Raw genomic sequence first — 25,051 nt, 5'->3', positions numbered from 1 at the left:
GAAAAGGAAGATGAGAGGAAAATTTGTCTCTGCTAGACTGGGTTTAGTGGGGAAAAACCTCTCCCAGAAATGTTGTAACTATTGACTTACCTCTGGTAAAGATTTGAACTGAAATATATTTGTGGCTTGGGACTGTAAGCCAAGAAATTAACATAAAAGTGAGACTAGGATGGTAATTTCACTTGGGAAGATGGCATAAACAAACAAAGAAATATTTCTCTCTGGAAGAGTATTTCTCAACACAAGGCACTCAAGATTCCCAGAGATAATGTCCTGCTCACAACACAAAATTACAGGACACGGCAGGAAATGAGTCATCAAAAACAAGAATCATAAACACAAAATCAGCAGTTTCTGATACCCATGAACTTGGGGATAAACATGGTCAGTTAGGCACTGTAAACAAGTATGTTTAAAATGTTTGAGATATAAAAGAATGAAACAAAACATGACAAAATAATAAGAGGCAAACTTGAAAAAAAAACCTTAAAATGAAAAAAATATAGTAATTAAAATAAAAGCACAATGAATTAGTTTAACATCAAATTAGACACTTGTTGAAGAAAAATTTAATATACTTGAAGTAAAAGAAATTACCCAGAATGCAACTAAGACAGAAAGAGAGATAGAAAATAGTAAAGAGAGATTATGAGATATGAAAGATAGACTGAAAAGGTCTAATTGATATTTAGAAAGGAAAGAGGCAGAGGCAATATTGAAGAGATAGTGACTGAGAATTTCCTTGAAGAAATAAAAACACATTCACGGATTTACTAAGTCTAATACATTGCAAATAATATAAATAAAAGAAACTTATCTCTTAGCATATTCTCATGAAACTGAAAAATATAAAAGGCATAAAGGATTTTAAAGCAGTTGAAGGGAAAGAACAGATTATCTTGAAATGACTGGCAGATTGACAGCCCTGCTCAAAAGAAACAATGAAAACAGAAGCCAATGAATAATATCTTCATGTGTTGAATGAAAATAACTGGCAACCTGGGATACTATACCCAGCAAAAATATTTTTCAAAAATAGAGGTAAAATAAAGACATTATAAGATTAATAAAAACTGAGAGAGTAAAATCAGCAGACTCACCCAGGGAAATTCTAAAGGATGAACTTCAAACAGAAGGAAGGTCTGATATGCAAGAAGAAATGAAGAGAAACATGGTAAATATATGGGTAAATCTAAATGAACGCTGACTGCATGAAACAATATAACAACGTTTTATGAGGTTAAAATAAATGACAATAATTTATATATCAGGAGGGTGTGGATGAAATTAAACTAGCCTAAGCTTCTTGTATTGTCTGGGTGTCAGTTAAGATGGTCATCAACTGGAAATATGATTCATATGCATTTTTAAGGTAATCTCTCAATAACAGAAAGAGAGTATATAACCTTAAAACTAAAAGAGAAAAAAATGAAATGATTGAAAATATTCAACTGATTCAAAGAAGGCTTGAAAGCAGAAGAAAAAAAAATACACAGATTAGGGAATATAGTACTTATATTTAAACTAAATGCACCTGTTAAAAGGCAAAGGTTGGCTAACTGATTTTAAGAATAAATCAACTGCAGGCACTTTTCAAAAGGTATGTAGAAAACACTGAAATACAAAAGTGCAGAAGGTAAAAGTATGACAAATTGTGCATATGGGAGATTTTAACCTAAAGAAAGCCTGGATAACTATATCAATATCAGATAAAATAAATATAAATGCAAAAAGCTTACTAGCGTTAAATAAGTATGCTTCATAGGGGCTCAGTTCTTCAGAAGATAAAACTTTGGTTGCTTTGTCAAACAATATAGCCTCAGCTATATATATGATAAAAAATACAGAAATGAAAGGAGATATAGACAAGTGTATAGTAAACTAGTGATCTGACAACTATATAGAAGATTTGAAAAACATGAGTAATAAATGACCAATTTGACACATATAAAACACTGCAGCCAACAACTGAAGGTTATATTAAATATAAATGGAACTAAATTTTCCAAACAAATGATGAAGATTGTCATTGCAGATAAAAAATAATATGCTTCTTACAAGAGGTATATCTTAAGCATATGAATACAGATAGGTTGAAATTTAAAGAATAATGCTTAATGAGTATGAGGTTTCATTTTGGGGTGATGAAAATAGCTGGAACTAGATAGAGATGATGATTACACAACATTGTGAATCTAATAAATGCCACTAAATTGTATATTTAAATGGCTGTTTTATGTTATGTGAATTTAGCCTCAATCAAAAAATATGTATAGAGATTTACTCTACAAACAGTAACAGAAGGAAGGCTGCTGTAGTTATAGTAATACCAGGAAATGAAAACTTTATGTCAAGAAATGTTAGTAGAGTTAAATAAGAATATTCATCATGTTAAATGTGTCAGTAAACCAGCATGGTATAGCAATACTAAATCTGTATGCACCCAATAACATTGCTTCAAAATATATAAAGCTAAAGTTGCTAGGATTAAAGGAGAAATAGAGAAACTGACAACCATAGTGGGCAGACTTTAATACATCTTTTTCAGTTGTTGCTAGAAAAGAAGTCAAAAAATCAGTATAGGATAAAGACAATCTGAACAACATAATCAACAAACTGGATATAATTAAAACAATAAAGAACACTGTACCTGGGAAGGATTGAGTTCCAATTATTTTCAAGTACACAAGGATCATTTATCATACTTCATCATATACTGGGACCTAAAGCAGTCTCAACAAATTTTAAATGACTGAAATCATTCATTGTGTGAATTAAGCTAAAAAACCTAGAAAATTCCTATCTTCTTGGACATATAAACAATATATTTCTCAGTAATCAATGAGTCAAAGAAGAAATTGCAACAGAAATTAGAAAATATTTTAAATTTAATGATACTGAAGAAGAACCCCTCAAAATTGGAGATTTAGCTAACATAGTGCATAGAGATTAACTCATGATTTCATAGCACGAAGTAAATATACCGGCAAAGAAGATGTAATTTTGCAAGTTTCCATCTTTAAAAGCCAGGAAAGAATAGCATATCTAATCCAAAGAATGTAGATGGAAGAGCACAATAAAAGTAAGGGCAGAAATTAATGAAAACAGGAAATAAATGTGACAGGAAAAAGCCAACAAAGACAAAATAGGTTCCTGCAGTAGATGAATAAAATTTATAAATGCCTCACAGCATTATTCATGAAACCAAGGAAATTACAAAGTACTGACATTAGAAATGAAAAGGGGCCATCACTACAGAGCCTATAGACTTTCAAAGGGAATAAGAAATTATGACACTCCATTTGTCAATTTAGATAAAATAAACAAATTCCTCAAAAAACATTTTAAAAATGACATAATAAGAACCTGGAATTCTAAATAGTCCATAATCTTTTAAAGAAATTGAATCTGATATTTAAAAATGTATAAAAAAGACAATCCCATGAGCACATGGCTTACCAGTGAGTTTTCCAACCATTTAAGGAAGATATAGGACCAATCTCAGAGAAATTCTTACAGAATAGCATCAGAAGAAAGACTATACTTTTTATTAGGCTAGAATAACCTTGGTGCCAAAACCTAATAAAGACATTATAGGAAACAAAAGTTAAAGTCCAAAATATCTAATGAATACAGATGTCAATATCCTAATAAAAATACTAGCAAATAAAATTATATATGTATATATACATGATAATATCATGACTAAATGGACTATATTCCAGGAATGCAAGGTTAGGGAAACACTTGAAAATCAATCAATGTAATTCACCAATGTACAAAAAAGGAGAAAATCATATGGTCATTTCAAAAGATGCAGAAAGAACATTTGGTAACTTCCAACACCATTCATGACAAAAACTTAAAAAACTAGGGATTAAAGGTAACTTCCCTAATCTGATATGAAGTATCTGCAAAAAACCCACAGCTAACATCTTGCTTATTGATGAAATATGAAAGTTTTCTTTGGGATTGGAAACTATTCAGTGGTGTCTGCTGTCACCTCTTCAATTCAAAACTGTACTGGAGTGCTTAGGCAATGTAATAAAGCAAGAGAAAGAGATAAAACAAGGATTGGAAAGAAAAAAGGAAAACTTTAATCCTTTATTGTTTACAGACTGTGAACCTAGAAAGCCCAAAACATATATAGACAAGCTACTAGAATTAATAAGTAAATTTAGAAAGGGTCCAGAATTCAAGATCAATTAGTAAAAATTCATTTGTATTTCTATATCTCAGCTGCTGTTAGTGTTTTAGAGAAGATACTATTTGCAGTATCAACAAAAAGTCAAATACATGTAGGTCAATACTGAATAATGTTCAAGATTTTTACTCTAAAAACTGTAAAACATTAGTAAAGTAAGAAACATACCATGTCCATGGTTTATAATATTTAATATTGTAAAGATACCGGTTCCCCCCAATTGAATTATAGATTAAATATGATCCCAATTAAAATCCCATCAGGTGTGTGTGTGTGTCTGAAAAATGATAGGCAGGAGTGACAATTTAAATGGAAATGCAAAGGCTAAGAACAATAAAGACAAACCTTTATGAAAAAACAAAACAAAACAAATGCTACCTGATAAGAATTAGAAAACTATAGTAATTTTGTTCCAAGTACAGACAAGTAAGTGTCTACAATCAGACCCACACGTACAGTCACCTTCTCTGTGTCAAAGGCTACACCGCAGTGTACTAGTACCTGACAGGTGGGTAAACATTGCAAGCACGGGGTTTCATCTCTATGTCACGTCACATAAAAATCAGCTTTAGGTCGATTGTGTATTTGAAATTGAGAGGTAGTAGAATATCTTCATGACCTTGGTATAGGCAAAGTTTTCTTAAACCAAAATAAAAGCTCTCAAAATAAAGAAAAAAAAAACAAAAGGAAATTGAACTATTTCAGTATTAAGATCTCTGTTCATCAAAGTACACAACTCAGATGGTGAAAAAGCACCCTGTAGTGAGGGTATGTGCAGTGCATTATCTGAAAGACTCATATCTAGAATATACATGGAATTCCTACGAGTCAATACAAAAGACAGATTTAGAAGTGGGCAAGAACCTGAAGAGGTACCGCACAAAAGAGGGTATCTAAACACCCAGTAAGATACAAGAAAGTACCCAGCTTTATCAGTCATTGGAAAATAATAAAATAAAATAAAATAATAAAATAAAATAAAATAAAATAAAATAAAATAAAATAAGTGACCAGTACTACACTCCCAATGCAAAGAAGAAAATAAAAGGACGAAACACAGGGGGCAGCTAGAGTGCTGAAGAGTAAAAGGGCAAATTAGCACAAGGACTTTGGAGAGATGTTTAAAACTGAAATCTGTGTATCCTATGACCCATCAGTGCCAGTCCGAGGAGTTCACCTCCAGGAAAGCATTCACCAAAAATGTGCAAGAATGTGCACGTCATCTCAATTTATAATAATCAAACACTGGAAACAACCCAAATGTCCGCCAATAATATAATGGATACAAATTCTGTAGTATTCACACACTGCAATTCCATCCAGGAGTGCCTTCAAATACAGTTAGAAAAGAAGCGATTTTCATCTGTCTTGTTAGGAGTCAGAAGAGGGGCTGTGCTCTGGGCTCTGGCTGTGCGCGGGATTGTCCACGCCTCCACTCGAGGCTTGCGCGCTCTTCTCTGTACACGTTATGTTTCAGTAAAGAAGAGCGCTGGAAGCTCCCTGTGCCTGAGAAGGCATTTGGAGGCAGAAGAGATGCACTAGGTGATAAGCTTCCTGAGAGCTGGGTGCTTGCTGGGGGATGGCCCTCTGGAAACCCTAGTGTGCACCTATTTCTCGCACACATTATTTTCCCCGTAAACATAAAAGCGCATTTCTGAAACCCTGAAGGGACATCTGAACTCCTTAATGAATGTATAAGCACAAGGCCAAGTCGTAAAACCACTGACAGTATTCTGCCACTAAAATACGGGTCCACATCACCTTTGTCTTCTTCCCACATAGAACTGTTCAGCAGTTGGCTTCTCATAGATCTTAGCCATGGTCAGTGTCGTCTTCCCATTTTTGTGAGTTCTCAGAAAGTTCCTCGCCCCTGCCCTCCCCCAGATGACCGCATCCACAGCTCTGACCTTCGAGAGAGCCCAGGAAAAGGGCATGGCCTCTTAAAGGTTCAGAGACACGCTGCTTGAAACTGGGGATAAGAATACACCGTTCACCCCAAATGCCTGTCTGTCTCCAGCCGCAGCACACTCGCATCTGCCGACCCAGCTGAAACGCTCACGAGGGCACAGCGGGGAGCTGGGCTGGTTCCCTCAGTCACCATGCCTTGAGCAGGGGGCTCACTTAGCCCCTGGCTCTGCACCTTGCAGCACAGCAGGACTGTCATCCTGCAAGTAGCAGCACTGCGTCTGTGGCGGGCACAAGTCTAAGGTCATGCCCGAGAGTCCTGCCTCCTGGGTAACCCCTTCCCGAGGGAGGGATGTGATGGGATTTCACCCCCACAATCAGGATACATCGTATGACAAAGGTGAAGGGATGTCGTGGATGAAATTAATCAGTGGACTTGGAGTTCATCAAATGGAGGCTAAGCAGGCCTGTTAAAAGAGAGCCGAGGGGCCAGAAACGGGGAAGGCAGAGATTTGGAGAAGAAACCCTGTCACTGGCTCTGGGCTGCGTACAACCACCTAGCCTCTAGGAGTTGAGGGTGGCCCCTGGCTGAAAAAGCCGGAAGGGGCCTCGTCATACAACTGCAAAGAGACGAATTCTGCTGACAGTGGGAGGTGGGGGAGAGCTTGGAAGTTGGAAGTGGGTCTTTCACTACCTGAGCCCCCAGGTGAGGACACCTTGATTTTAGCACTGAGAGGCACTGAGCAGAGTACCCAGATCAATCTTTCCAGATTCCTGACCCACAGAAACTGTGAATGCACCAAATCCGTGCTGTTTTAAGCCACTAAGTGTGTGATAATTTATAGGCAGCAGCATAAAAGGAGAGCAGTGCACTTTAGCCAGAGGACAGTCCAATGAAACCCACTCCCCTGCCTTCCCTTTGCCCCAGGGGTGCTCAGGTGTGTGGGGTGCCTTCACCTGTCCTTGAGCTACCTGGAGCTGTGCATGAGGAAACACTGAGCCTCACAGGACGAGTGTCTGGTGCGGGAGCTGCGCAGAGAGCACCGCGGCCCCGGGCTAGGGCCGGCGGCGGCAACGAGAGGCCGGGGAGCAGGGGTCAGCTAGCTGCGCCCCTCCTGGGCAGGCCGGGCCGCCCTCCTGGCCGGGGCTGTGCTTCCTCCTCGTCTCAAGGAGTCTGGGGTACAGGGTGCCCCCACGCTCACAGCCCGCGGGGCCAGGGTCCAGCTCCAGCTGCACTGCTGGGATGCTGTCGGCCAGGTGGGGAGTGGGCCCAGGAGGCGGGTGCTCTCTGTGGGCGCTCCAGGAGCTGCGTGTCCCCCCGCCGGCCCGAGGCGCCTTCAGTCCTCTGGGTCCTGTGGACACAGATGCGCTTGTGGGGGGCTCTTTGGAGAGCCCGTGAAGATGAGGCCACAGCGAGCCGGGCCCCAGGTCCTGGTAGGAGCGGGGAGGGCAGGAGGGGCGGCCCCGCGGTGGGTCCAGGGTCACGGCCGGCGCCACGCGCTTTGGAGAAAGCGTCATCCTGCCACGGTGGCTTTGGACCTCGAGCCTCCGACGCTGTGGGCATGAACTCTGGGCGGCTGTGGTCTTGTCAGGATGCTAAGGCACCTGCAGTCCAGCAGCGCCGCAGAGCTGGGGCAGCCGGGGAGGCCGCTGTGCTGCGGGGGACGGCGGGGCGAGGACCGCGGCAGGCAGCCCCGCGCGCCGGGCTTGGGGCAGAGAGCCCTGGCTCGACGATGCCCTGATGTGCAGGGCCCCTGCCTCAGCCCTGCGAGCCGTCCAGGCCTGTGGTTTAAGCCCCCCACTGCGCGGGGGACGCTACCAGGTCCCTCCTGCTGCCGGGTGACTATGACGACGTGCCGCGGGTAGGGCATCCCGGCCCCGCTCTGGGGGCATCCCTTTCTGACTTGCCTCCAGCCCCGCTGCCCCCGGCTCGTGCTGAGCGGCGCCGTGCTGGGCTGCGTGGCCGAGTCCCCCGCGTCCCTGTCGAGGCCAGGCTGACCTCCGGCAGCGGGGCCAGCGGTTACATGGTGTCCAGCGCGTCTGTGCCCTTAGGGGCAGCAGCGGCTCCCGGTCCATGGGGGGTACAATGTCCCGAGGGACGCGGGCCCAGGGGGTCCGGGCGTGGGAAGCCGTGCTTGGCCTGGGGGCAGGTGCTCACTGTGGGCTGGCCTAGGCCTCCCGGCCCGAGCTCCAGAGCCACCGGGAGAGAGTGCCCTGAGTGGGGCGTGGGCCACCGCCCAGCGCTCCTGAATGGGCATCGTCTCTGGACTGTCCATGTGACAGCCGGGCCTTGAGCCTCAGCAGACTTGCAGCTCCTACCATCCGGTTTATTGGACTTACCCCGGCCAGCTAACAGGGAGGTGAAGAAGGTCAACCACCACAGCAGGGAGCCAAGAGTGCCTACAACCGAAAGCAGGAGGATTGCATCCAGCATCCATGTGGAATCTAAGCTCCCTCTTGATACAGAGGGGGAGTGGACATCACCATCCCAGGGTCCACAGAATGGAGGAATAAAACATGGACTAGAGTGGACTTACTGATATTCTACTATGGAACTATTGTGATTAGTAAGGGAAGAAATTGTAGCATTGATGTGGAGAAATTGGCCACGGTAGCTGCTGAGGGTAGGGAGAGGGAAGAAGAGATATGATGTGGGGGCATTTTGGGGACTTGGAGTTGTCCTGGGTGGTACTGCAGGGACAGATGCTGGACATTGTATGTCCTGCCATGGCCCACTGGGTGGACTGGGGGAGAGTGTAGACTACAGTGTAAACCACTGTCCATGTGGTGCAGCAGGGCTCCAAAATGTATTCACCAGGTGCAGTAAATGTCCCACAATGATGAAAGAGATTGTTGATGTGGGAGGAGTGGGGTGAGGGGGCAGGGGGTATAAGAGGACCTCACATTTTTTGAATGTAACATTTAAAAAATTTATAAAGAGGGACAAAAAAAGAGACAGTGAATGAGCCTTGGCCGGCGAGCCCTGTCCACGCCCAGGAGCACGGGGCCCGGTCCTCAGGGCTCAGGCACCCGTGTGGCAGCAGAGGGGTTCACTCACAGCCAGCTCGAGCCTAAAGCCCGTTCAGCAATTGTCTGGGGACACTGACTCTGCAGGACAAAGTCACACCTGTGAGCAAGGTGGTGAGACCCCGTATATCCAGGAACCAAACAAAACCAGAACGAAAGAAGGAAAGGAAAGCACGGAAACAAACCTGGATACAGGGGGGGAAAACAGACAAAACACACATTGACCCAGTTGAAATCCAGAATCTCCTAAGAGTAACTCATACGGAGAAAGGCCCAGGGGTCTGACTCGCGCTGCACCTCCGCCGCTTCTGGACTGACTTTAACACCTGGTGCAACGACCACCTGGCGAACCGCAGTGGACGTGACACTGGGCTTGAGTCACAGTTATATCGGGGCTACTAAATTCACACGGGACCCCCTATTCGCTGGGAGGACTTACTCAATATGAAACACAGGGCAGACTGATGGGTCTGGCTCCTCTGATAGGGCGTCCGTCTACCACACGGGAGGTCCACGGTTCAAACCCCGGGCCTCCTTGACCCGTGTGGAGCTGGCCCATGCGCAGTGCTGATGCACACAAGGAGTGCCCTGCCACGCAGGGGTGTCCCCCACGTAGGGGAGCCCCACGTGCAAGGAGTGCGCCCCGTAAGGAGAGCCGCCCAGCGCGAAAGAAAGTGCAGCCTGCCCAGGAATGGGGCCGCACACACAGAGCTGACACAGCAAGATGACGCAACAAAAAGAAACACAGATTCCCAGTGCCGCTGATAAGGATAGAAGCGGTCACAGAAGAACACACAGCAAATGGACACAGAGAGCAGACAACTGGGGGGGCTGGGAGAGGAAGGGGAGAGAAATAATAAATTAATCTTTTAAAAAAATTGATACGCCTCATCTTAATTAACCATAGGAACTGCTGTCCTGCCCAAATTCCCCAGTCTTAGCACCCACAGCCCTAAAAAATCCCATAGTGGGTATGAGAACGCCAACCAAAGAGTCATAAATGAAAACTAAATGAAGTCTTTGGCACTTACAAATCGGCCTGTCAAAATGGGAAGCTGTGGATTTTCCCCCTTGGCTAAAATGGTTACTGTGGCACAGTGTAAATCCCAAAGGGGCCTTCCCGGATTGAAACCTGCTACACGCTACACAGCCTGACCCGGGCTGCTCTTACACCTGAAGAGGACGCAGGGTGCCTCGCCGCGCCTGCCGCCATCGCAGGGCTGCGCCCGCCACCGGCGCACACCCGGGACGCTACATTGCTGGCCCACCGGGCAGGAGGGGCTGTGCTCTTGTGGATGTGGCGCATGGGCTCTGCAGGGACACAGCACGCCTGCCCACCACCTGCCTCGCCATGCCTAGTGTACCACCCCTGCAGGCCACGGCGCGCCTGCTCCACCGTCCCCAGGGGCCGGCACCACCTGGTCAGTGACCTCCTCCTCCTCCTCCTCCTCGGTTCTTCCTGTGTGCACATTTAGAACACGCACTCACAGAAGAGCACACAAAGGGGGGACGGGCCCCGCTTTCCGTGGCTGAATTCCTGAGAGCTGTTTGATAACCTCCCTGGCCCCATCGGGGACAGCTACTGGCCTCTCGGCCCCCAGTGTCGAGACAAGCCCACATCTTCTGGGGCGTTTGGGTCTGTTGGCTACAGACGCCTCACCTACAAATGTCACTTATGCTCACTGACGCTTACGTGCATATCAGGCCACGTTGAGCCGCGCCACAGAAGGGCCTGGAACCTCTCCGAGTCAAAACCAGCTTAGAGATGGCTACATCATTTTGTTCAGAATCTGCATTATATATTTTTAAATTAAATAACTGGCCTTATTTTATTAATGAAAATAATAAACCAGTGCAAGGATTTGTTAGGAGACCCAAGTAAAGTGGTTTTGAGCTTTCTTTCTTTTTATCCTTTTCTTTCTTTCTTTTCTTTTTTCTTTCTTTCTTTCTTTCTTTCTTTCTTTCTTTCTTTCTTTCTTTCTTTCTTTCTTTCTTTCTCTTTTTCTTTTTCTTTTCTCTTTCTCCTTCCTTCCTTTCTCCTTCCTTCCTTCTCCTCTTCCTTCTTTCCTTTCTTCCTTCCCCTCTCCCCTCCTTCTTCTCTCATTTTTCTTTCTTTCCTTCCCCTTCCTCCCCTCCTCCCTTCTCCACTCCTCTCCTCTCTTTCTTTCTTGTTGAACTGTTTTTTATTTAGCAATAACCCAGGTGCTTTTAATATTTCATAATAATAGCAAAGATAGTAAAAGAGCAAAACTCCTTACTTTGGTAATATCTTATATTTCATCAGCCCTTTTTCTTAGAGGTATTTCAGAAGGTCTCCAGTTAAAGCAGTTCTGAAGTACTTTTTAAAAAGGTAAATCCCTATAGTTAAGATACTTATTTCCTGTTGATGATACTCATAACCAAAGGTTTCCTAATGAATTTACTTTTTCAGTTGGAATTCATTTCAGAAATTACTGTGCAAGGATCAATAACTGAGGACTATTTGGCTTTTAAAAATACTTTTTAGGAGGTACCAGGGATGGAACCTGGGACCTCACGCATGGGAAGCAGGCTCTCAACCACGGAGCTGCACCAGCTGCCCTGGAATTTCTTTTAATGCAGCCAATTTCTGGTGTTGTCTCATTAGTGGGAATATTAACAATAATAACCACCATCTCTTCCAAGGCCTTTGGGAATTCCTGCCACATGGCTTTGTCGTTCTGCTGGCACGTGTGTCTCTCCTTCTGGCCTGGTGATGGGCTCCCGGAGACGGACACACCTGTGGGACTTAACCTGGGGCAGGAGGCTACCCACGGGGGCGCAGGAGGGAAAGGCTCCGTGAGGGCAGAGCGAAGCCGACAGGGCAAGCGCCTGAGCGGGAGGGAGCGTGGGTGGCTTTAAACCACAGCCCTGAGCTGCCGCCCGGCAGAGATGCCGCGAGGTGGGAGAACAAACCGTAATCTCACAATCCCCTCTGGCATCGCTCCACCCGCGTTTTCCAGAAGACACACTGTCCTCAGTTTTGAGGAAGTCCTGAGAGCTCCCTGGGCCTGCTCTAGAACAGGGAGGGCAGCGGAAGCTCTGCAGGGTGGGGGCACAGCTTTCAAAGCACCCCTTTGAGATAGCTCAAGCCTGTTCCTCTCCTTCCATCTCGGGGCTCATCCTCTGACAGAGCGTCACGAGGTCAGCTACGAACCACGGCTGGGTCCAGGCTGGGGAAGGGGCTCCTTGGAAACCAGCATGGAAACGGTCGGTCATCCTCAAGAGCTTTTCAGAAATCGAGACCTCCCATGGCCTGGGGGTGGGCGTGTGCAGCGCTCCGTGGAGCCCTGCTGGCGCGCGGCCGGGTGGCTCAGTGCAGACCCCGGCCGCCCGCGCTCCTTGGGGGCTGTTTCTGCACTTTGTCCTCTCATGCACTCCGGGACTCGGAGCCCAGGCGAGGAGCCAGAGGTGTTGACGGGTGGCTGTGCTTCTAGCAGTCATCTTCCATCTAGCAGCTGTCTCACGCACGTAGAAGTGATGGCTCTCCACCCAAGGATTAACGCCTTCCCGCGACAGAGCGCTCTCTTTCATGCAGATTTCTTATGGAGAACTTACCCTCTTCTAATTCTCAGTCTAGACTGTATTCAATCACCCTTTGAAGGTAACTGTATCTCAACAAAACTTAATTTAGTGACAGCGAGGACAGAAGGCCAGGCTCTGTGATTTGATTTAAACTGGCTTCCAGGGAAGCGGACGTGGCTTAACTGATAAGAGCGTCCGTCTACCATATGGAGGGTCCAGGGTTTGATCCCCAGGGCCTCCTGACCCGCGTGGAGCTGGCCCACGTGCAGTGCTGTGGTGCACAAGGAGTGCCATGCCACGTGGGGGTGTTCCCTGCATAGGGGAGCCCCACGTGCAAGGAGCGCGCCCCGCAAGGAGAGCCACCCCGTGTGAAAAAAGCACAGCCCGCCCAGGACTGGCGCTGCACACACGGAGAGCTGACGCAGCAAGACGACGCAACAAAAAAGAGACAGAGATTCCCAGTGCTGCTGGATAATGCAACTGGACACAGAAAAACACACAGCAAATGGACACAGAGAGCAGACAACGGGGGCAGGGGCAGGGGGAAGGGGAGAGAAATAAATAAATCTTAAAATAAAAAATAAAAAGTAAACTGGCTTTCAGAAGTCAAGACGCGTCCAATTGAGAGCATTCCCAGGACTCGACCAGCCGAGGTCACCTGGGAAGACGGCCCAGCTATGATGCACTATGCCAGAACTTTCTGGGCCCTGGTCAGCCAAAATTAGCCCGGCACTATTCCAACGTCTCCGGCCGGATCCAGAAGATGAGGCCAGGCAGAGGCAGGTTTTCAGACGAGGGGTGTAATTTGGAAGGTTCCAAAAGGGCCCGTGGGTCCACGTTCCTATTTCCAGCTTTGACGGAGGCTCATTCGCCTCTCCCCACATCATTCCACGTAAGCCCTGAAGGAAGGCGTCGGAAGGCAAGGCTGTATTTAAAGTAACTGAGCGCGCAGACGGAGCCCCAGGTGAAGAGGGCGGAGGGAGGCTGGCGGCCGTGGCGGGAGGCATTTGTCACCACCCTGACCTTCTCCACGCTGCGCTCTTCTGATTCATGCCTGACGACGGGGCCACTCATCTGCGCTCGTAACAGATGGTCACCACGCAGTTTAAACTCACATGAGATGTCATCGTGCTCATCACCCACTAAGACACTCAGATGAAACGTGACCTTTCCCGGAGGAGGAAGGGGTGGCTGTGCCCTGGCCGTGACCCAGCACTGCCTCCATCACGGCCTTCTGGAGGGCCCCACCCGCCCGGGAGCCTCCGCGCACCTGCTCTCAGCGGCCCCACCCCCCGCGCGCTTCGGGCGTGTCCCCCACTGCGGTGGAGGATGAGTTCTGGGTCGGCCTCCCGGGCCTCCCTGGGGTGCCTTCGACTTGGGGACCACGTGTGTCCTTGACATGAATGATAACAAAGTGGGTGCTCAATAAAAGCTTATTAAATAAATGGACAACTACAATGCTCATCCACTTAGTACAACTGTAATTATTTCAGATGAACAACCAGAATATCTTTGATCAGAAATTACCATTATGGTCCAAATAGATACACTGTACTGCAAAGAGAGAGAAGGAGAGGGGAAGAGAGAGAATCTAAAAGCTACCAAGGGCAGCCACCTGTAGGCTTTTGCCGAAGTGCCAGCGCTGTGCACGTGTTATTTCACTTACCCTTCAGGACAGCCCTATACGGGGCTGGCTTCCTCTCCATTTCAAGGGAGAGGATCTGGAGCCCCAAGAGGCAACGCCTGGCCCAGGGGCCGTTGCGCCCTGGGCTATCCCCCAAGGCCTCTTCTGTGACTGACAGGTGGCGCGGGTTCTGGAACCCGAGGGCTCAGAAGACAAGCCTGGCCACTGGCAGCACGAGAAGTTGCCCAGCGGACGGGAGGCCGATGACCAGACAACGGAGTAGAGGGGACGGGGGAGAAGCAGCTGGGGAGGGAGACGAGCTGCAGGGCCCGTGGCCCAGGAAGGACGGCGCACACCGACCCTCGGGGACGAGGACAGGGGCCTCCGCTCCCCCGCCTCCCGACCACCGCCACGTCGTCAGATGCCGTGGCCAGCGCCCGCCGAGCACGTGCCTTGACTAGTGGCACGGTTGGCTCAAGTGCTCACCACCGCCCTGCAGCGCCCTCTTCCCTGGCGTCGGGCGCCGTCAGCCCAGCTTTTCCCCGAGCCAAGCCCCGCAGGTGCTCATCCACCTCCTCCGCCAGGTCCTCCCCTCCGCCCCCAGGCTCCCAGCTCCGGGCTCTTTCTCATCTCCACCCAGCCCGGCCTCAGCCACCCGGCCGCTCCACATCCGCACGACGGGATGGCGGCCGCACGGCGACCTCCAGCCTCAGCCCAGGCCTCTGCCGGCTGGACCTGCGCGGCCGAGTGCCCAGGGCCCCGGCTCTGCCTGCGGCGCCGGCCTCCCAGGGCCCCCAGCCCGCCCTGCCCAGCACCACGTCCACTGGGTGTGCAGCCAACATTCCCACGCACCCCGCGACGCTGCTCTCTGTCCCACCCGCCCCCAGCCCATCGACAGGTCTCGAGGGACCCCCACTTGCTCCCCTGCCCCTTCTCACCATGTCTGCCACCACCACCTGGGCCCCCCTCCTTGGGGCTAAAGCACCAGCCTCCTCCTTGCTCTTCAGGCCCCTTCTCCTGCCGCCCTGGTGTCCATTCTCCCTGGACGTGGGGCGTGAGTCAGCGCACGTCACCCCCTGCCCACACCCCTCCAGGCCGTTCCTCCCACCCGCATGGCTCACCAGCCCCGGCCGCCACGCTCCCTCCGCGCCACCTGCTCACGTGACCTCGCACAAGCCTTTGAGGCTCGGCCCCTGGTGGAGCCCGTGCCGGCCCCCCCGCCCTCGAGCAGCTTCTCTGACCCCTGCTCTAAAACCAAGGACGCAATGGCCAGGCCCTGTCCTGGAGCTGAGACTGCACAAGCAGGCCCCTGTCACCGCTCAGGACCCCCCACTCACCGCCCAGGCCCCCGTCACCGTCCAGGCCCCCATCCCTGCCCAGACCCCCGTCCCCGCCCAGGCCCCCACTCACCGCCCAGGCCCCCACTCACCGCCCAGGCCCCCGTCCCCACCCAGACCCCCGTCCTCGCCCAGACCCCCGTCCCCACCCAGGCCTCCACTCACCGCCCAGGCCCCCAACTCACTGCCCAGGCCCCTGTCCCCGCCCAGGCCCCCACTCACCGCCCAGGCCCCCGTCCCCACCCAGGCCTCCACTCACCGCCCAGGCCCCCCACTCACCACCCAGGCCCCCGTCCCCACCCAGGCCTCCACTCACTGCCCAGGCCCCCCACTCACCGCCCAGGCCCCTGTCCCCGCCCAGGCCCCCCACTCACTGCCCAGGCCCCCGTCCCCACCCAGGCCTCCACTCACTGCCCAGGCCCCCCACTCACCGCCCAGGCCCCTGTCCCCATCCAGGCCCCCCACTCACCACCCAGGCCCCTGTCCCCGCCCAGGCCCCCACTCACCGCCCAGGCCCCCGTCCCCACCCAGGCCTCCACTCACCGCCCAGGCCCCCCACTCACCACCCAGGCCCCCGTCCCCACCCAGGCCTCCACTCACCGCCCAGGCCCCCCACTCACCGCCCAGGCCCCTGTCCCCGCCCAGGCCCCCCACTCACTGCCCAGGCCCCCGTCCCCACCCAGGCCTCCACTCACTGCCCAGGCCCCCCACTCACCGCCCAGGCCCCTGTCCCCATCCAGGCCCCCCACTCACCACCCAGGCCCCTGTTCCCACCCAGGCCCCCGTCACCGCCCAGGCCCCCACTCACTGCCCAGGCCCCACCCCATCCTCGCCCAGGCCCCCATCACCACCCAGGCCCCCTGTGACTGCCCAGGGCCCCCACTCACTGCCCAGCCCCCCGCACCGCCCCTTCCTCTCTGGAACATGCACTGGGCGCCTCCTTCTTGAGCAGGGGGTGGGAGAACCTGTGGGTTGTTCTAAACCGGGGCAAAGCCCAGCACCCCGCAAGCCAGGACCTGGCAGAAGGCCCCCAAGTCTCCAAGCTGACGTCCTCCCAAGCCCTGCAGGCCACACGCCCCTCCGCACTGTGCAGCCTTGGCGAGCCCTGCCCTGGGGGGGCCCGGAGGCTCTGCTCTCCGCTGGAGGGCAGGGCAGGAGGGCTGGAGCGCGCCCCGCTGGAGGGCAGGGCAGGAGGGCTGGAGTGGGTCCCGCTGGAGGGCAGGGCAGGAGGGCTGGAGGGCAGGGCAGGAGGGCTGGAGTGGGTCCCGCTGGAGGGCAGGGCAGGAGGGCTGGAGGGCAGGGCAGGAGGGCTGGAGCGTGCCCCGCTGGAGGGCAGGGCAGGAGGGCTGGAGTGGGTCCCGCTGGAGGGCAGGGCAGGAGGGCTGGAGTGGGTCCCGCTGGAGGGCAGGGCAGGAGGGCTGGAGGGCAGGGCAGGAGGGCTGGAGTGGGTCCCGCTGGAGGGCAGGGCAGGAGGGCTGGAGTGGGTCCCGCTGGAGGGCAGGGCAGGAGGGCTGGAGGGCAGGGCAGGAGGGCTGGAGCGTGCCCCGCTGGAGGGCAGGGCAGGAGGGCTGGAGTGGGTCCCGCTGGAGGGCAGGGCAGGAGGGCTGGAGCGTGCCCCGCTGGAGGGCAGGGCAGGAGGGCTGGAGTGGGTCCCGCTGGAGGGCAGGGCAGGAGGGCTGGAGCGCGCCCCGCTGGAGGGCAGGGCAGGAGGGCTGGAGCGGGTCCCGCTGGAGGGCAGGGCAGGAGGGCTGGAGCGTGCCCCGCTGGAGGGCAGGGCAGGAGGGCTGGAGTGGGTCCCGCTGGAGGGCAGGGCAGGAGGGCTGGAGTGGGTCCCGCTGGAGGGCAGGGCAGGAGGGCTGGAGGGCAGGGCAGGAGGGCTGGAGCGTGCCCCGCTGGAGGGCAGGGCAGGAGGGCTGGAGTGGGTCCCGCTGGAGGGCAGGGCAGGAGGGCTGGAGTGGGTCCCGCTGGAGGGCAGGGCAGGAGGGCTGGAGGGCAGGGCAGGAGGGCTGGAGCGGGTCCCCGCTGGAGGGCAGGGCAGGAGGGCTGGAGGGCAGGGCAGGAGGGCTGGAGTGGGTCCCGCTGGAGGGCAGGGCAGGAGGGCTGGAGGGCAGGGCAGGAGGGCTGGAGTGGGTCCCGCTGGAGGGCAGGGCAGGAGGGCTGGAGGGCAGGGCAGGAGGGCTGGAGCGTGCCCCGCTGGAGGGCAGGGCAGGAGGGCTGGAGTGGGTCCCGCTGGAGGGCAGGGCAGGAGGGCTGGAGTGCGCCCCGCTGGAGGGCAGGGCAGGAGGGCTGGAGCGTGCCCCGCTGGAGGGCAGGGCAGGAGGGCTGGAGTGGGTCCCGCTGTAGGGCAGGGCAGGAGGGCTGGAGGGCAGGGCAGGAGGGCTGGAGTGGGTCCCGCTGGAGGGCAGGGCAGGAGGGCTGGAGGGCAGGGCAGGAGGGCTGGAGTGGGTCCCGCTGGAGGGCAGGGCAGGAGGGCTGGAGTGGGTCCCGCTGGAGGGCAGGGCAGGAGGGCTGGAGGGCAGGGCAGGAGGGCTGGAGCGGGTCCCCGCTGGAGGGCAGGGCAGGAGGGCTGGAGCGCGGCCCCCGCTGGAGGGCAGGACAGGAGGGCCGGCGCGGGTCCCCGCTGGAGGGCAGGGCAGGAGGGCTGGAGCGGGTCCCCGCTGGAGGGCAGGGCAGGAGGGCTGGAGCGTGCCCCGCTAGAGGGCAGGGCAGGAGGGCTGGAGTGGGTCCCGCTGGAGGGCAGGGCAGGAGGGCTGGAGCGCGCCCCGCTGGAGGGCAGGGCAGGAGGGCTGGAGCACGGCCCCGCTGGAGGGCAGGGCAGGAGGGCTGGAGCGTGCCCCGCTGGAGGGCAGGGCAGGAGGGCTGGAGTGGGTCCCGCTGGAGGGCAGGGCAGGAGGGCTTGAGGGCAGGGCAGGAGGGCTGGAGTGGGTCCCGCTGGAGGGCAGGGCAGGAGGGCTGGAGGGCAGGGTAGGAGGGCTGGAGCGGGTCCCCGCTGGAGGGCAGGGCAGGAGGGCTGGAGCGCGGCCCCCGCTGGAGGGCAGGACAGGAGGGCCGGCGCGGGTCCCCGCTGGAGGGCAGGGCAGGAAGGCTGGAGCGCGGCCCCCACTGGAGGGCAGGGCAGGAGGGCTGGAGCGGGTCCCGCTGGAGGGCAGGGCAGGAGGGCTGGAGCGGGTCCCGCTGGAGGGCAGGGCAGGAGGGCTGGAGCGCGCCCCGCTGGAGGGCAGGGCAGGAGGGCTGGAGCGGGTCCCCGCTGGAGGGCAGGGCAGGAGGGCTGGAGCGCGGTCCCCGCTGGAGGGCAGGGCAGGAGGGCTGGAGGGCAGGGCAGGAGGGCTGGAGTGGGTCCCACTGGAGGGCAGGGCAGGAGGGCTGGAGGGCAGGGCAGGAGGGCTGGAGCGTGCCCCGCTGGAGGGCAGGGCAGGAGGGCTGGAGTGGGTCCCGCTGGAGGGCAGGGCAGGAGGGCTGGAGTGGGTCCCGCTGGAGGGCAGGGCAGGAGGGCTGGAGTGGGTCCCGCTGGAGGGCAGGGCAGGAGGGCTGGAGGGCAGGGCAGGAGGGCTGGAGCGTGCCCCGCTGGAGGGCAGGGCAGGAGGGCTGGAGTGGGTCCCGCTGGAGGGCAGGGCAGGAGGGCTGGAGCGTGCCCCGCTGGAGGGCAGGGCAGGAGGGCTGGAGTGGGTCCCGCTGGAGGGCAGGGCAGGAGGGCTGGAGCGCGCCCCGCTGGAGGGCAGGGCAGGAGGGCTGGAGCGGGTCCCGCTGGAGGGCAGGGCAGGAGGGCTGGAGCGTGCCCCGCTGGAGGGCAGGGCAGGAGGGCTGGAGTGGGTCCCGCTGGAGGGCAGGGCAGGAGGGCTGGAGTGGGTCCCGCTGGAGGGCAGGGCAGGAGGGCTGGAGGGCAGGGCAGGAGGGCTGGAGCGTGCCCCGCTGGAGGGCAGGGCAGGAGGGCTGGAGTGGGTCCCGCTGGAGGGCAGGGCAGGAGGGCTGGAGTGGGTCCCGCTGGAGGGCAGGGCAGGAGGGCTGGAGGGCAGGGCAGGAGGGCTGGAGCGGGTCCCCGCTGGAGGGCAGGGCAGGAGGGCTGGAGGGCAGGGCAGGAGGGCTGGAGTGGGTCCCGCTGGAGGGCAGGGCAGGAGGGCTGGAGTGGGTCCCGCTGGAGGGCAGGGCAGGAGGGCTGGAGGGCAGGGCAGGAGGGCTGGAGCGTGCCCCGCTGGAGGGCAGGGCAGGAGGGCTGGAGGGCAGGGCAGGAGGGCTGGAGTGGGTCCCGCTGGAGGGCAGGGCAGGAGGGCTGGAGGGCAGGGCAGGAGGGCTGGAGCGGGTCCCCGCTGGAGGGCAGGGCAGGAGGGCTGGAGGGCAGGGCAGGAGGGCTGGAGTGGGTCCCGCTGGAGGGCAGGGCAGGAGGGCTGGAGGGCAGGGCAGGAGGGCTGGAGCGTGCCCCGCTGGAGGGCAGGGCAGGAGGGCTGGAGTGGGTCCCGCTGGAGGGCAGGGCAGGAGGGCTGGAGTGTGCCCCGCTGGAGGGCAGGGCAGGAGGGCTGGAGTGGGTCCCGCTGGAGGGCAGGGCAGGAGGGCTGGAGCGCGCCCCGCTGGAGGGCAGGGCAGGAGGGCTGGAGCGCGGCCCCGCTGGAGGGCAGGGCAGGAGGGCTGGAGCGGGTCCCGCTGGAGGGCAGGGCAGGAGGGCTGGAGCGGGTCCCGCTGGAGGGCAGGGCAGGAGGGCTGGAGCGCGCCCCGCTGGAGGGCAGGGCAGGAGGGCTGGAGCGCGGCCCCGCTGGAGGGCAGGGCAGGAGGGCTGGAGCGTGCCCCGCTGGAGGGCAGGGCAGGAGGGCTGGAGTGGGTCCCGCTGGAGGGCAGGGCAGGAGGGCTGGAGGGCAGGGCAGGAGGGCTGGAGTGGGTCCTGCTGGAGGGCAGGGCAGGAGGGCTGGAGCGCGCCCCGCTGGAGGGCAGGGCAGGAGGGCTGGAGCGTGCCCCGCTGGAGGGCAGGGCAGGAGGGCTGGAGCGCGGCCCCACTGGAGGGCAGGGCAGGAGGGCTGGAGCGTGCCCCGCTGGAGGGCAGGGCAGGAGGGCTGGAGTGGGTCCCGCTGGAGGGCAGGGCAGGAGGGCTGGAGGGCAGGGCAGGAGGGCTGGAGTGGGTCCCGCTGGAGGGCAGGGCAGGAGGGCTGGAGGGCAGGGCAGGAGGGCTGGAGCGGGTCCCCGCTGGAGGGCAGGGCAGGAGGGCTGGAGCGCGGCCCCCGCTGGAGGGCAGAACAGGAGGGCCGGCGCGGGTCCCCGCTGGAGGGCAGAACAGGAGGGCCGGCGCGGGTCCCCGCTGGAGGGCAGGGCAGGAGGGCTGGAGCGCGCCCCGCTGGAGGGCAGGGCAGGAGGGCTGGAGCACGGCCCCGCTGGAGGGCAGGGCAGGAGGGCTGGAGGGTGCCCCGCTGGAGGGCAGGGCAGGAGGGCTGGAGTGGGTCCCGCTGGAGGGCAGGGCAGGAGGGCTTGAGGGCAGGGCAGGAGGGCTGGAGTGGGTCCCGCTGGAGGGCAGGGCAGGAGGGCTGGAGGGCAGGGCAGGAGGGCTGGAGCGGGTCCCCGCTGGAGGGCAGGGCAGGAGGGCTGGAGCGCGGCCCCCGCTGGAGGGCAGGACAGGAGGGCCGGCGCGGGTCCCCGCTGGAGGGCAGGGCAGGAAGGCTGGAGCGCGGCCCCCACTGGAGGGCAGGGCAGGAGGGCTGGAGCGGGTCCCGCTGGAGGGCAGGGCAGGAGGGCTGGAGCGTGCCCCGCTGGAGGGCAGGGCAGGAGGGCTGGAGTGGGTCCCGCTGGAGGGCAGGGCAGGAGGGCTGGAGCGCGCCCCGCTGGAGGGCAGGGCAGGAGGGCTGGAGCGTGCCCCGCTGGAGGGCAGGGCAGGAGGGCTGGAGTGGGTCCCGCTGGAGGGCAGGGCAGGAGGGCTGGAGGGCAGGGCAGGAGGGCTGGAGTGGGTCCCGCTGGAGGGCAGGGCAGGAGGGCTGGAGGGCAGGGCAGGAGGGCTGGAGCGGGTCCCCGCTGGAGGGCAGGGCAGGAGGGCTGGAGCGCGGCCCCCACTGGAGGGCAGGGCAGGAGGGCTGGAGCGCGCCCCGCTGGAGGGCAGGGCAGGAGGGCTGGAGTGGGTCCCGCTGGAGGGCAGGGCAGGAGGGCTGGAGTGGGTCCCGCTGGAGGGCAGGGCAGGAGGGCTGGAGGGCAGGGCAGGAGGGCTGGAGCGCGCCCCGCTGGAGGGCAGGGCAGGAGGGCTGGAGCGCGGTCCCCGTGCCTCCCTCTGCTGGGGAGCAGCCCTGACCAGGCTTTCCCAGGCTCTCTCGCGTCCCTCTTGCTCTTCCGCAGTGCCCGCCCCCGAGCCCTGCCCCTTCCTTGGCAAATGGCGGCTTCGGGGCCTCTTCCTCTCTCACCGTGTGAGCTGCCTCCTGCCCGCAGAGCCCTAGCCGCCTGCCCACCAGAGGTCAGGAGCAGACCACCCTCAAAGGGCGCGTGGCCGTGGGACCAGCCCCGGCCAGGAGCGGAAGTGATACTGCTCGAAGGACAGGCGCAGCATTTCTGTTTGAGATGACGCAAAAGCGGGGGTAATGGGCATCAGGGAAGGCAGCACGATACTGTGAATGTAATTAATGCCACTGAGTGTACACTCCAAAGTGGCTAAAATGGGAAATCCTGAGTTGTATATGCTACTACGATAGAAAGTGCCTCTTAAAAAGAAGCCAAGCGTGGGACAGGCTCGGCTCCCTCCCGGGCAGGACGCCGCGTGGCCCACCTCCAGGCCTGTGCTCTGCCAGGCGCCCCAGCCTGCACCTCCTTCCAGGCCTGTGGAAGTGGGGGCTCCCCTCGCCAGCCCACAGGAACAGCTGCTGAAGGCCCCGCTTCGCAGGCCCCTGGAAGGAGGGGCTCCGGCCGGGTGAGGACCCGCTGTGCCTGGCAGGTGGCCCCCCGGAAGGCGCACTTCTCCCAGAAGCCCCGGGGATGTGGCTCCGCAGGGATTTCAAACACCAGTCACCATCGGTGAAAGAGGCACTGCCGTCCCAGGAAGAGCCCCCATCTGCTGTGCCGTTTGCTCTGAGCTGCTTATTTTAGCCTTAGGAACGCTAAAGGAGGCACCTGAGGCTGGCTCTCCGAAGCGCTTCCTCATTGGAACGTCAGGATGGTGGGAACCTTTCAGGAAAAGGGTGGGAGACAGAAGCTGGGTTTTCTGGTTTCTCAACTTGGAGTTGGGGAGGGCAGGAAACCAAGAGCTACACAAGGCACGCCCCGTTTGCTGCTGAAAGCGCTTTGCCAGGCGGGCAGAGGCCTTCTCACTTCGCAGGTGGGCAAACCGGGCTGGAGGAAGTCCCCTGACTTGCCGCGGCCACGGGACGGGACGGGGTGCCCTGGCTTTCCTGAGCCTGTGGAGACGAGAAGGGCGGGAAGGGGCTGGCAGGCACAGGCGCGGGGTGCGCCCAGGACGGGACTCGCTGAGCAGCGTTGGACTCAGGAGCAAGGGGGAGAGAACGCCAGTGGTCCCAGCGCCGCGGGTGACAGGCTGCTGCCTCCCACCAGCACGGCCCACCCTCACAGCAAGCACCCAGGGTCCTAACAGAAACCTGCCAAGAGCGCGATCTGGAGTCGGAGACGCTGTATTTCTCTTGCTCATCGATAGGAGTTAGGAGAACCGTGCCCATTCCACGGGCGATCGGGCCACGCCGCCGCGGGGAGCCACTCACCTGCCTGCTCCAAGGCCACCATCGTCGCCTGCTCAATCAAGTCCCGTTCGATGAAGCTCCTGAAGTCTTCGCTGTACACACTGAGATCTGGCAGCTGGAACGTGTAGATCGGCATCTCCAGGGGGAACTGCTCGTTACTGCATTCACTCGCCACGTGGGACCGGGCCAGCGAGACGATGGCCGAGCTGGCGTGGGAAATGCCCCGGGAGAGCCGCTTCTCTGCAGGGGAAGAAGAGGTGGGTGGGCTGTAGGTGTGGCTCTCTGTGCACATGCACACACGCTCACATGCACACACATGCACATGCGTGTGCTCACACAGACACTCACATGTGCACAGTGCTCACACGTGCTCACATGCACTCACATGCCCACACGCTCACACGCACACATGTTCACACACGCTTGCACACATGCCCACACATGCAGTCACATGCACACATGTGCTCACACACAATCACATGCTCACACACCTGCACACACGCGTGCTCACACTCCCACTCCCACTCCCCACGAGCCTTTCTCTCCCGCGAGGCTCTGCAAAGGCCACCCGCTGCTGGCTAGCGTTCCCGCCACCTGCGGAGTCATGACGCCTTTTGGGAGGACGCAGGCTCGAGGCCACCGAGCGAGGGCACGGCGCTGCTGACGCTCACAGGTCCTGCCTCGTGTGTCTTAAGTTACCTCTGACTCAGCTCAGCAGAGCCGTTCTCTCACTCCCAAAGACACAAGGGAGATTGCTCTTTGTTTTTATGCATTTCCACATTTACAGCAAGAAGCCTCTATTCAGGCTTTCTTCACTGAAGCTGGGATTTTCAGAGAGGATCTTTCATTAAACTTATTCTGATGAACATCCCATATGCAGATCCCAGAGAGCGGGTGTAAAGCCATTACACACACTAACTACTCTTCTGTCTGGACTTTCTTCGCAGCACTGTCAAAAATGATGGGCTGCTCTGGTTTAATTTCCTTGAGTTTTCCAACCAAAAATGAGAAACAGTGTCAAAGTTCACTATGGTATAATGTGTTACCTTGTTATAAAGTTGATTATCCAATCTAAACACCACAACAAAAAGTAGAAGCATTTGTTCTCTTGATGCTGCCACACTGTACTTGTTTTTTGTTTTTTTTAAAATGCTGTATGCTGGTTTGAGTCCTCTGTGGACCTCAGGACATCCTGTTCTTCAAGTGAACCTATTTGTGCCTCTAAACCCACTGTAGATGGGACCTGGTGACTAGATTCAGCTCAGGACCTTCCTTTTGATTAGGTGGCTTCAGTGGGGCGGGACCCAGGGTGGGTCTCAGTCCTCTCACTGGAGTAATTTATAAATGGGGGAATAAGAGCTGCGGACACAGGAAAAGAGCTGCAGTGACAGAAGCTCCAGGTGCTGATGCGCCTGAGGGCAAGGAAAGCCACGGATGGAAGAGCCTGCAGCTGCAGCACCGAGGCTCAGAGGAGAGGGGAGACGAGGGCACCCGCCTTGTGCTGACCCCCCACAGCTGAGCTCGAGGAGGAAGTGAGCCTGGAGGGGAAGCGGAGGTGGGCAGAGCTGCCCTTGTGCCTTGCCATGGGACAGGAGTCCAGGATGGCCAGCAGCTGACCTCTGGTGAGATGGCGTCTCTGATGATGCCTTGCTTTGGACACTCTCACAGGCTCAGAACTGTAAGCTTTTACCCTAATAACCCCCTGTAAAAGCCAGCCCATGCCTGGTACCCTGCACTGGCAGGCTTTAGCAAACTAAACACCCTG

At 56.6% G+C, this 25,051-nt stretch overlaps 1 protein-coding gene across 1 annotated transcript in view; it reads right to left on the bottom strand.

The window, feature by feature from the left end:
- OTUD7A (OTU deubiquitinase 7A) overlaps positions 1-25,051 on the bottom strand; it is a 384,350-nt gene that overhangs the window by 85,051 nt on the left and 274,248 nt on the right. The window contains exon 6 of the mRNA XM_058294822.2: positions 23,308-23,526. Within this exon, the coding sequence (XP_058150805.1) occupies positions 23,308-23,526 (219 nt within the window). The remainder of the gene's footprint in view (positions 1-23,307; positions 23,527-25,051) is intronic.

This window comes from Dasypus novemcinctus, chromosome 3 (assembly GCF_030445035.2).
Source record: "Dasypus novemcinctus isolate mDasNov1 chromosome 3, mDasNov1.1.hap2, whole genome shotgun sequence".
Classification (NCBI taxonomy): domain Eukaryota; kingdom Metazoa; phylum Chordata; class Mammalia; order Cingulata; family Dasypodidae; genus Dasypus; species Dasypus novemcinctus.
The sequence above is the reverse complement of the archived record's forward strand: the minus strand, read 5'-3'. Positions and strand labels throughout refer to the sequence as shown.